A 13,035-nucleotide genomic window follows, 5' to 3' on the forward strand; every position below is an offset into this window, starting at 1 on the left:
TTAAAAATGTCAACAACAGCACACCGGAAATTACAAAACTAAACACAATTGGAATTCGCTCCCCTTGAGAAAAACAACCACAAAAATAAGTCAAACTATGATTGTCAAAGCTAAAAATGACTATATCTGACTTAAATTAAGAAGAAAAAAAAGTTGAAAGTATTTAATCTCAGCAGGGAGCAAATACATTTGAAGAAATCTGCTTGTTTGATGGTGATTGTCTTTTTTTTTTTTTTATTAAAAAGAAACAGTCACTTTTAAAACCTTCCCCACAAACGGTCTGAGACATTTTTATACCTTCTTTAAATTAAAACAACTATTCTCACGCCCCACAGACACACACTTGTTTTCAAGTAAACACAGCAAAAAAAATAAAAATAAAATAAGTGTGGTTATATAGTTCACAGCCTCCAGAGCGCTCGACGTCACTCATGCTCCGGAAATAAATTATTACAAATAGAATTAAAATAAACAGAAAAAAAGAGAAAAATAATCGGCCTGGACTACAGCAGTTTAAGGCGGTCAAGTACAACCAGAAATATATTAGAAAGGAAAAAAAAACAGTAGTAGTGATGATGCAAACAGCAGGGTGGGTCATGGATGGAGAAACACACACACACACACGCACACATTCAGCAAGTCCTTTTTTTGGATTGTATAAACGCTTGTTTGAAAATATTTCCACACCGCTTGAATTTATACATAAAAACCAGGCGCCGTCCCTGCCCAAAAAAAACATTCACCAATTTTTTGATCCAAAAATGGAAGCAAGACATTTTTCAGTTACAAATGTTTAAGTCCAAGGCTTCTTTTCCTGCAAATATCTCATAATCAGGTCTTTTTTTTTTTATCTTAAAAAGGTGCTTACACACACACACACACACACACACACACACACACACACACACACACACACACACACACACACACACACACACACACACACACACACACACACACACACACACACACACACACACACACACACACACACACACACACACACACACACACATTTGACTTTATTTCAGCAGGACAGACCCTTTTTCATCCTTTGGCCATGTTGGCGTCATGTGACCGCCCTCGTCAGACCTCCAGAGCCTTCCGAGGACGCCCATGATTGCACAACGTTAAACCGAAGAAGTGCTGGGCGGATGAAGAACTTCCACACTGACGGGTGACAACACACACACACACACGCACACGCACACACACTCAGTGCACATAGACAGACTTCAAAAGCTTCATCACATTTCCAAGATGTTCACTGTCAAGCTAAATTCCCCGCCCCCCCCCAACTTTTTAGGACAACAACACTTGAATCCATGCATGCCCCTCCCCACCCACCATAGTCAGCTTTGCAACAGACGTCACCCTGGAGTAGTATTCACAAAGAAAATCATGTTTGTTAAATAAAAAGGAGCCCATTGTCAAATATTTGATCAATAACGATGAGTACAGTAACACTGCAAATTCACATATTTTTCCTTTTTTTTTTTTTTTTTAATTTTAAACTATACATGTTTGAACGTCATGCAACAGCAGGTCCTGTTAAAAATAAAATAAAACTGTAACAAAATAGAATTATAACAATAATAAGTATAAAAAAAATTTTTTTCAAAAAGATTTAAAACTATAACAATATACAACAACCTTAAATTAAATACTTTTCCAACAAATTTAAAAAGACTGCCAGCTAGATTTCAGAAAAACTACTGTATTAATTAATAACAATAATATAATAATTATTAGAATATTTTTTTAATGTTTAGAAAATACTTCAAATTGATTGAAAGTAAAAAAAATCACCAAAAATAAAAAAAGAGGCTGTGCATTGCATGAGTGCCATCAGTTTGTCAGTCGCTCGACTCGCCCTGAACGCACCACGACGCTAGCTGCGCCTCCGTGCCAGTGAAACATCTAATTAAACACACACACGCGCACGCATACACACACACACGTGCACATCAGGTGTTGGCGTAGTAGAGAGTGCACACACACACGAACGCGCACACACACACACAGACACACGCACACACTTCTTCAAAGTGTGTGTGGCGGTATCGTGATACCCGTTTAGTGTATCATAATGCTTTTGTTCTTGAGGAGCGTGGCGTCGGTCCGAGTCGGAGTGTTGTGAGATGAAACACAAAAAAAAGTTAAATAATAAAATTAAATTGAAAAAATTCAAACAAGCAAGACCTTCTCGGAGCTTTCTCTGAATAAAATCCAGACTACAACTGAAACCCCTTGTACTTGATGAAAAACTCAGTAGTAACATTTTCATGTGCTATTAAAGTGCAATCGAATGAGATTTTTGCAACAAACAAGAAGATGACTCACTGAAAGACCCCCTAAATGTTGGCAAGGACCCCGCTCGCACGCCTCTACTTCCACAGTTCTTGCGAGCTGTCCTCGATGGCCCAGTCCCTGACATTGGGCAGCGCTAGCGGCTCGCTCTTGACCGACAGCGAGTTGACCAGTTCGCAGTGGAACTTGCGGATGTGGCGGTAGAGGTCCCCCGACTGCGTGAAGCGGCGCTCGCACCACTTGCAGGCGTGCGGCTTCTCGCGCGTGTGCACCACGGCGTGGCGGCTGAGGTTGTGCGAGTACTGGAAGCTCTTGCCACAGGTGGTGCAGGTGTAGGGCTTCTCGCCGGAGTGCGTGCGCTCGTGGCGCTTGAGCGTGTACATGCAAGAGAAGGTCTTGCTGCAGATGGTGCACGTGGGCACGTTGACGTCGCCGGCGGGCTTGGCGCGGATGCCCTCCTGCTCCCTGAAGTGCGAGCTGAGGTGGAGCTGCAGGATGTGCGGCGAGGGGAACACCTTGTTGCACAGCGGGCACATGAAGATCTGCGTGTGCGGCGCCGACAGCATGTTGGACACGTACGGCAGCAGCGTGCTGTCCATGCTGGCCGCGTCGGCCTGCGTGCGCTCGCTCTCCCCCCCCGAGTATGTCCTCGTTGTCGGCGGCCGCCGGGGGCTTCTCGTCACGGTCCAGCTCGGACGCCAGCGACGCCTCTCGCAGGGCGGAGAGGTGCGCTTCCAAGCCCAGCCTCCTCTGGACCGACAGAGGACCCCCGACCCCGTGGTGGCTCAAGCCCCCGTTGGTGCTGGGAACCGTCGCTTTGGCGATGCCGCTGTGCTCCATCGCATAGTCCCCGCCCCTTAGGTCCTCTTCCTCGTCTGAAGCCACACCCCTCTCCACCTTCACCCTCACCGCTAGCGGGCTTTGCAGCCTGTCCGGTGTGGCTGCACCGCTGAAGTACGTCGGGTGGTGGTTGCCGTGGTTACTGCCGGATGTCGGCTTCACTGACAGGTCCAGGACGCAGTCGGCGGTATCGTTGGACACCCGCCTGCCGCGGTGTCCTCGGGAGCCTGCGGAGCGGTGAGACTTCTGGGAAAGCGATCCTGTGGAGCTGGAAGGGCTTCCTGCCGGAGACATCCGCTTGGTGCCTTCCGTCAGCCCCTCGCCGGCCTGCGGCTCCGCCTCTGCGTGACCCGGGCTGGTCGTGGCCATGGCCGGCGTCCGCAACCATAGCGGTGCTCTCTCACTCTTCCCCTCCTCCTCTTCGTCGCTGTGCAGCAGGTCGGCGGTGGCGGGTCGCCCCGTCGAGCCGTCCGAGAGACTGTCGGCCTTGTCGGAGCAACTGGAGCCGCCGTCGTCCTCCCTACGCGTGCTGTCCGCCTCCGCCGTGGCCTTCCGCTTCAGCCGCTTCTTGCACACCTTGACGATGTCGTACATGTGCAGGTAGGAGGCGGCCGCCAGCACGTCCTCTACAGGGAGATCCTGGAACTGCAGCTTGCCCTCGTACATGAACTCCAGCAGCAGGGAGAACGCGGGCGCCGTCACGATGTCGCTGTTGAGGTGCACCACGTCCCGCTTGTCCAGCTGGTCCTTGTAGAAGAGGTGGAAGTACATGCTGCACGAGGCCAGGACGGCGCGGTGCGCTCGAAACTGGGCATCGCCCACCAGGACCGTGGAGTCGCACAGGAAGCCCTGGTGCCGCTGCTCGCTCAGACACTGGAGTAAATGTCTGCTGTGGTCGGGGAACTCCATCCTGCTGTCCTCATAACCTGCGGACCCACAAAGGCAACGTCAGATGTTTTTGGGTTTTAATGACGCCTTTAATGCTTTTAAAAGACATTTACGTGAGCGGAGAGACCAAGAATTACAGACCCACTCAAAGACAACAGACTTCATTAAACCCCAGATCAATCTTGTCGTCGTCTGACAAAATTGAAGATGAGCAAAACGATCTCAAACCCGGACAATTAAAAGATGCGCTAAACAGACAGCGGATGAGACGGGATGCCAAGCACTCATATGGCGCAAACAAAGCGCCAACGAGACGGCAACAAACAAAATATACAGTAAAAAAGAAATAGATACAATAATGAGAACCATGCAGAGGAGACAAAACACACAAATCTATTGATGTATTTTTAGCAGCACCGTTACACTGCACTGCTCTCTTAGCAGAAATGTAAATAAGGAAATAATAAAAAGGCTGCACTAAAGTATGCGGTAATAAAGCAGGAGTGCACACCGGAGGAGTTCTGGTGGCAAAGTAGTGCAGCAGTGATGCATCTTTCTGCCTCCTCTGCCTGCACTCTGGCCTGTCGCTGCTCCTACGCTGGTTATTTTTATTAACCCACTTTGGCCTGGCCTGGCACGGCCCTTTTAGGTAACCGGCTTTCAGCTGCACACGCTGTCCTCACGTACGCAACAAACAAACACACACACCTGCCTGCCTGCCACCTCCACAAAGTACAAACTAGAAAATGAAAAAAAAAAAAGTCATTTCAGGAGAAGCTGAATTTGCTGACAAGTGAATAAAAGTGCGATGCAGTAGCGACGAGGTCCCACCTGTTAGCCTCGTCGGTTTGTCCCGCCTGAGAAAGTACATGTCGCTCGTTAGCCTGGACAGTTAAATGGCCTCATTTGAATGAAGCCTCCGCAAGAATGGACGAGTGTGTGTATGCTTGTTCAGACTACTTTTAATGAGGGGAGGGGAATGGAGGGGCGAGGAGGAGGGGGGGGGCTTACGGGGACAAGGGTGAACTAGCCCCTCCTTCCTCCTGTCCCCCTCCTCTTGCCCACTACTTCTATCCTTCACTCACGCACGCCTTCCCTCCCGTCGTAGTCTTACGAGAAAAACCTTGCACATCCGCGGAGCTGCCCCTCGCCACCCCTCCCCACTCCTTAACCCCCCCCCCCCCCCCCCCCGCCTGCCCAGAAGAAGAGAAGATTTACAATACAATCACTGTAAGTGCCCTGCTCGTCACAGCATCAATCCTAATCCTTAAAGATGGCTAAAAATAAAGACAGTGGCGGCGGTTAAAGAGCCGGCAGCGGAAAGGCTCCGGAGGGCAGTCGGCGGCGCAGTCCCGTACCGAGCCGGTCCTTCAACTTGGGTCGGGGGGCTGCCGGGGTCTCGGGGAGAGAGACGCGAGGCTGGGACGGACGGACGGACAGGCGGGCAGGACAGGCAGGCAGCGAGGGCGGCTTAGCCACATCTGATCCAGCTGACGGGGGCCATATGGCAGCTGCTAGCCAGATAAAGAGATTAAGACTAGGAGGGAGTGCGATTACAGCTGTCTAGCCAATTCAGGCAGCTCAAATCTGCAACTTCTAAATTAGTCTCCTCTACTCCGGGCCGGCTCGAGGCGCCCGCACATGCTTTCCAGTGATTTTACGCAAAACCTCCCTCACAAGTTAGATTACTGGGATTACAAATACAAAACTGGTGATTATTTACTCTGTAAACTTCAGAGAACTCAAACCAAATCAAGAACATTCAACTTGAAATAATCTTGCTTCTAGTCCACACTCGAGCCACAACTCATCACCTAGACGTCTACTCCCCCAGGTTCAGGGTCACTCTCACACACACACACACACACACACACTTACAAACAAGAGTTATAGGAGACGATACCTGCAGCGGTACGCATCAACTTGATTAACTCCACTGTGGCTTGAGGAGCTGCCGGAGCTTTGTGGCTGCTCTTTCTCTTCCCTTCCCTTCCTTCTCTCGCCTCGCTCTGCTTTGCTCGCCCGCCCGCTCTTGAGTCGGCGAGTGGGTAGGAGACACACACGCACACACACACACAAAAAAGCTCACTGTTCAAACTGCGAGGGACAGATGCAAAGTGGTGGAGATGTTAGAGGGGGAACGAGATACCACCTCCTCCTCCTCCTAACTGGCGCTCACACACACGCACACACACACACACTCCCAGGCTGCCTCACAATAAAGGACCGGGGAGGGGTGGATGGCAGCCTGTCAGCTGCTCTGACATCATCCTCAGATGGAGATGCTACCTCCAGCTGTGCTCTTTCTACAGCCATATGCTGCCTCCTCTACACTCCTGCCACCAGACTCCGCTTTCATTTTAACCAACACCACGCAACTTTGTCGCCCCCCCCCTCACCCCATTTTTTTTACCCCCCCTCTTTCTCTCGCTGGGAAACAACATGAATGACTAACAGCAGCAGCGCCGTGGTTTATTTTCTCGTTTAAATGTTAGTTCAGCCACGCACACACAAAAAAGTTTACATCACTCAAAACAACTTGTTTTTAAAAAAAATAAAAAATGTATTTCCGGTAACCGCAAACAAAGGCGCATTTGCAACTGACAGACGCACTCAGCTGATATTGTTTTCCACTTCTTTACGCTTCAGTGCCACAGCCTCGTCTTGTATTCATTCACTCATTCATTCGTTTGTCCAAACATCCCCCCCCCCATCCCACCACCGCCACCCTCGGACAAGCAACATGACCGGCTATGATACAATGGAAACAAAACACATAAACAACCACTAAGGAACCTAATGAGCGGAAACCACAACCAAGTCAGACTTTTTGGATTATTAGTGCAAGTGTGGATGGGAATTAGAGGATTAATAAAAGTGAAGGAATGCAATTTAGGTCTAATTTCTACATTTTATTATGATTATTGTTATTACTACTTCAAAGCATGAACACTTTCATAGTACTAAAAAAAAAGTTGTGCATACTTTTCATTATAATTATAATAATAAAGCGAAATAAACTTTCAGAGTACTCAGATAAATTATAAAAACAGCAAAAAAAAAGTTGCTTGTACATCTTATTATGATTATAATACTTTAAAGCAAATGACAACTTTTATAGTACAACAAATAACAAATAACAATGAAAGGCAAAATTGGTCTAATTGTGTACATTTGTTTAAATCATTTTGAACATGCTTAAGAAAGTTCACTTATCCACACATCCAGAAAGGAGTAGTGCAGGCTATTCCATATCATAACCTTTTTTTTAATCATAAAATACACTTTTTATTATTCCACAACAAATAAATGTTAAAACTCTTTACGATTAACTTTAATACAGTTGCAGGGGGCCCTCAGTGTAACATCCATCCATTTTCTACCGCTTGTCCCTATGTATTTGTATTTTTGTCCAAATTATATAATAAAAGGTAAACAGGGTCTACATTGTTTGAATCGACTCTTTTATATAAAGATACACGCTTGTTTTGTTTTCTTCCTCTCCGTTAGTATTAAAATAATCTGTTATATAATACACTTTGGTTATCAATTAGCTGGAGGTGTCCCGTTGAATGCCTGTCTAAATAACCTACGTTTTCACTGTTGGTGTCCCGTTTAATGCTCGACTAAATCATTTCCACATCCTATTAATTATAAAAAGGCAAACAGTTTGAATTGACAGTTTTATTAAAAAAAATACACGCTTGTTTTTTCCCTGTAAGTATTATGATAATCTGTTATAATACACTTTGGTTTACAATTAAGTGTAGGTGTCCCGTTTAATGCCTGTCTAAATAACTGGTTTATATTTTCACTGTAGGTGTCCGGTTTAATGCCTGTCTAGATAACTTATATTTTCACTATCTCTTTGATTTTATGTGTTTGAAATTGGGTAAGTTGTTTCAGTTTTTTCTATTTTTTGGGGGAGGGCGGTAGTCATTCGTGCTGTTTGGCTTTGAGGAGAATAGCGTGACGAACATAGAGACACCAAACTTGAAAGTAAAGTGTTGAGGTGGGGTAAACAAATCAAAAACTCACGATAAATACAAATACAAATGTACAGAAGAGCGAAAGGCAGTTAGCTTTAAAGCCGTGGAGGCTAACAAAAGTCAGGCGATGACAAAAAAAACAAAAAAACAGGCATCTGTCTTGTTGAGCTATTTGCAGTGTAGTACTTGCTTAGGCCCCTGGTGCTATGACAACAGCTGCTCAAAGGAGAGCTAACACTTAGCAACACACAGACATGCTAAGGAAGCTTTAGCTACTTTTACCCCCTTCCTCCAGCCTTCTTTAATCGGACTCTCTCTGAGAACAAGCGGGCACTTACAGGCAACACGGTCCGCCGTCTCTCCGTTTCTTCCCCCTCCTGATTAAACCGACTTTGGGCTCATTTCCATAACCAGGCTGTCGAGGACGGACGAGCGCAGGCAGGCAGGGCAGGGACGCGGGGAGTCGAGCACTCTACGGCGGCCAGATGTTTCCGAGCTGTTGCTGCTGCTGCTGCTGCTGCTGCTCTCCACACAACTCAAGGCTGAGGAAGGAGGGCGACGCTGACTGGCAAGGCTGGAAGCCAATAGTGCCCGCCCAGGAGGGCACGGAGGCCAATTGGAAGCGGCCAGGAAGCTGGAGGTAGGAGGGGTGGAGGGATATGGCTTCTTCTTCTTCTTTTTCTTCTTCTTCGTCGTCTCTCGTTTGGCGTAGGTTGACACCAGGCACACACGCACACACACACACACGCACACACACACACACGCACACACGCACGCACGCACACACACACGCACACACACACAAACACCAGAGAGGAGTAGCTCCTTCACACAGACTTGTTCTGCAAGTGTGTGGGAAAGACCGGTGCATCAGGGAGAGAGGCAGAGGTGCATCTTGGGTAATGTAGTCCCAGTGGGGAAAGACCGGGGAAATGTGAGCAGGTGCACTACCTATAGCAGGGGTGTCAAACTCATTTTCATTGAGGGCCACATCACAGTTATGGTTGCCCTCAAAGGGCCGCATTTAACAATGAGTTATGTGAAGTGAAGTGAATTATATTTATTAGGGGTGTGGGAAAAAATCGATTCGAATTCATATCGCGAATCTCACGTTGTACGATTCAGTATCGATTCTCCATCCATCCATTTTCTACCGCTTGTTCCTTTTGGGGTTGCGGGGGGTCGCTGGAGCCTATCTCAGCTGCATTCGGGCGGAAGCCGGGGTACACCCTGGACAAGTCGCCACCTCATCGCAGCAGTATCGATTCTCATTTTTCAAAAATCGATTTATTTATTTATTTTTATTTTTATTTTTTTATTAATCAATCCAACAAAACAATACACAGCAATACCATAACAATGCAATCCAATTCCAAACCAAACCCGACCCAGCAACACTCAGAACAGCAATAAACAGAGCAATTGAGAGGAGACACAAACACGACACAGAACAATCCAAAAGTAGTGAAACAAAAATGAATATTATCAACAACAGTATCAATATTAGTAACAATTTCAACATAGCAGTGATTAAAAATCCCTCATTGACATTATCATTAGACATTTATAAAAAATAAAATAAAAAAAGAACAATAGTGTCACAGTGGCTTACACTTGCATCACATCTCATAAGCTTGACAACACATTGTGTCCAATATTTTCACAAAGATAAAATAAGTCATATTTTTGGTTCATTTAATAGTTAAAACAAAATTACATTATTGCAATCAGTTGATAAACATTGTCCTTTACAATTATAAAAGCTTTTTACAAAAATCTACTACTCTGCTTGCTTGTCAGCAGACTGGGGTAGATCCTGCTGAAATCCTATGTATTGAATGAATAGAGAATAGTTTTGAATCGCAAAAATATCGTTTTTGAATTGAGAATTGCGTTGAATCGAAAAAATCCGATTTATAATCGAATCGTGACCCCAAGAATCGATATTGAATCGAATCGTGGGACACCCGAAGATTCGCAGCCCTAATATTTATATAGCGCTTTTTCTCTAGTGACTCAAAGCGCTTTACATAGTGAAACCCAATATCGAAGTTACATTTAAACCAGTGTGGGTGGCACTGGGAGCAGGTGGGTAAAGTGTCTTGCCCAAGGACACAACGGCAGTGACTAGGATGGCGGAAGCGGGGATCGAACCTGGAACCCTCAAGTTGCTGGCACGGCCACTCTACCAACCGAGCTATACCGCCCCCAAATAATATATGAATAGACATGTATATATATAATACATTAACAATATATTATTTTACATAAGCTGCAAAAAAAGTATAAACATTTTACTTTAAAAACTGGCATCTCAGTCACCAGAATTTTACAGTAAAAGCAGTGTTTTTTTTTACAGCATATAAAAAAGTTGAATAAATGGAATGGAATGGAGAAACAATACCACTGTTTTTAGCGGTAAAATTCCAGCAACAGAGCTGACAGTTTTTTTTTTTTACCGTAAAATCTTGTTTTAATGTTTTTTTGTCTGTTTTTTAATGTCTTAGTGTCTTACTGTATATGGAAAAAAATAGTACCAAAATTGATTTTACGGTGAAAAAAACTCAAAACTAAAAAATCTATTGTCAATTTTACAGTCTACAATTTGATTGATAATTTGTTTTGAAATCATAAGTCAAGCAGATATTTAAGTACAGTATTTATCATTATTTTAACAAAAAGTATTTTTGGAATACATAATATAATATTTTGATAAAAAATTAATTTGAAAAGATATGCAATTGCATGCAGTACATGATGTTTAATGTCAAAAGGGAAAGAACAAATATATTTAGTAAGAATAGATTAAGCATTTTATTAACGCATATTATTTCCAGGCTTTCGCGGGCCACATAAAATAATGTGGCGGGCCAGATTTGGCCCAGGAGCCTTGAGTTTGACACCTATGACCTATAGCATTGATACTAACTAAATACTGAGCGCGCGTGTGACCCCAGGGAACGTGCTTTATCAGTATCATGCGGTTTCATGCTTCAAACCCCGCTTCGAAAAGCTGTGCACTACAAAACATTGCAGCCATCCTCATTTTGATTTTAAAAAAATCAGCACAAACTGCTTTATTAATTTGTTTTGTAGGTTAACGTGTTGTATATATTGTGTTCCTGAGTTAATGTTGCTGATTAGTTTGACATTATTATTATTTATTTAGTTTATTTAATTCTATTTTTCAGTATGGAATTGTTCAGGTCGGTCAAAAAATGTTTATAGTGTAAATAAGGAGTTATTGTTTTGATTTTCTGGCAGATTGATGGACTTTAAATATTTTTTGTTCTTTGTTGTTAGTTGATTTATATTTATTTCTTATGTTTTCTCTAATGTTAATAAGGATACAATGTTTTGCGGAGGTGTACGTATAACAATTTTACAGACAAATGTTACTATTTATAGTCGCAGCAGAGAGTGGCAGGGCGCAACAGAAAATAAGCACTGTATTATGAATAAATAAATGGGTTATACTTGTATAGCGCTTTTATACCTTCAAGGTACTCAAAGCGCTTTGACAGTATTTCCACATTTACCCATTCACTCACACATTCACACACTGATGGCGGGAGCTGCCATGCAAGGCGCTAACCAGCAGCCATCAGAGGCAAAGGGTGAAGTGTCTTGCCCAAGGACACAACGGACGTGACTAAGAAGGTAGAAGGTGGGAATTGAACCCCAGTAACCAGCAACACTCCGATTGCTGGCACAGCCACTCTACCAACTTCGCCACGCCGTCCCTATTAGGCAAACATACAAACCGTATTAGGCAAACATATATATATTTATTAACAATTGTAATGCATTTGTAAAAATACATACATAAAACAATGTAACATTATCACTAAAATAATATTTTTTGCATATATTACATGCAGTTGTTTGAGCAAAGTGAAGTCAATAGTGAACAAAAAGCAAAATCTACTTATTCTAATCTTTGTCATTTCCAAAAGCTCTCTGTTGTCCAAAAGTAACCCGCATGGTTCAATCCCCACGTTTCTGTTCTGCTCAGGACTCGAACCTGCATTGTCGTAATGAGAGATGAGTGTGCTAACTACCGGGCTAAAAGCCTGGGCTATCAACCCAGGAGCCAGCACTGCTCTTGAGGTCGTCAGGGAGTGAGGTTTACTAACGTACTGTACACATGGCCCAGCCACACTGGCTGGCCTCCATTACACAAACACGTAGTTTGTACACAATACAACAGTGTCACAATAAGAACAACATAAATACAGTTATTTGTGAAAATAAACATAGAAGAGACCGGCAAAATATGGCAGTAGTCACACGATAGTATCAATCCGATACTAATAATACCATTGGTATCGATTTGATTGATATCTAAACTTTGCATGTTTATTAATATAGAAAGTAACTGATTGATTTCAATACAATTGACATCCAAATTAAAGTACCACAGTCAAAATAGTAAGTACAACCGGACAATCTAATTATTTTATATATACACACACACACACACACACACACACACACACACACACACACACACACACACACACACACACACACACACACACACACACACACATTTATATATACTGTATGTATATATATATATATATATATATATATATATATATATATATATATATATATATATGAATATATATTTTTTCTTTCTTTACATAGGTGAAAAAATGAAGTTTGTCCTTATAAATTGTCAACAGTAAACTACAATACTGATCACATCCCCTACCTATTGATTACATACATCCATCATCCATCACAGTTTTTGGTAGCCTCCTATTTGCGTACCAATTACTGCGCACATTAAGGAATGGCGCTTGAAAACACTGTAGCTTGTTCATTGGAGAGCTAACAATGTTTTTTCCCCATGTGACACTATAAAGAAAGTGAAGCATGTCTTCTCCTTTGTATGTTCAAAACAAAGACAGCTCCCATTGTTGCTCTTTGTTTACTGCGTGGCCCTTTTACTCTTCTCAAAAGTACCCAATCTACTGTATTTCAATACATCAAAGCGAAA

General features: G+C 43.7%; 1 protein-coding gene across 1 annotated transcript in view; it reads right to left on the minus strand.

Moving 5' to 3' along the window:
* LOC133657560 (zinc finger and BTB domain-containing protein 18-like) overlaps positions 1–8,495 on the minus strand; it is an 8,539-nt gene extending 44 nt beyond the window's left edge. Inside the window, 4 exon segments of the mRNA XM_062059032.1 lie at positions 1–2,948; positions 2,950–4,076; positions 5,942–6,069; positions 8,366–8,495. The exon segment at positions 1–2,948 is cut by the window's left edge and continues 44 nt beyond it. Of these exon segments, the coding sequence (XP_061915016.1) occupies positions 2,388–2,948; positions 2,950–4,076; positions 5,942–5,957 (1,704 nt within the window). The 5' untranslated portion in view covers positions 5,958–6,069; positions 8,366–8,495 and the 3' untranslated portion in view covers positions 1–2,387.
* Positions 8,496–13,035: the final 4,540 nt, after the last annotated feature.

The sequence above is a fragment of the Entelurus aequoreus genome, linkage group LG09 (genome assembly GCF_033978785.1).
Source record: "Entelurus aequoreus isolate RoL-2023_Sb linkage group LG09, RoL_Eaeq_v1.1, whole genome shotgun sequence".
In the NCBI taxonomy this organism is placed as follows: Eukaryota; Metazoa; Chordata; class Actinopteri; order Syngnathiformes; family Syngnathidae; genus Entelurus; species Entelurus aequoreus.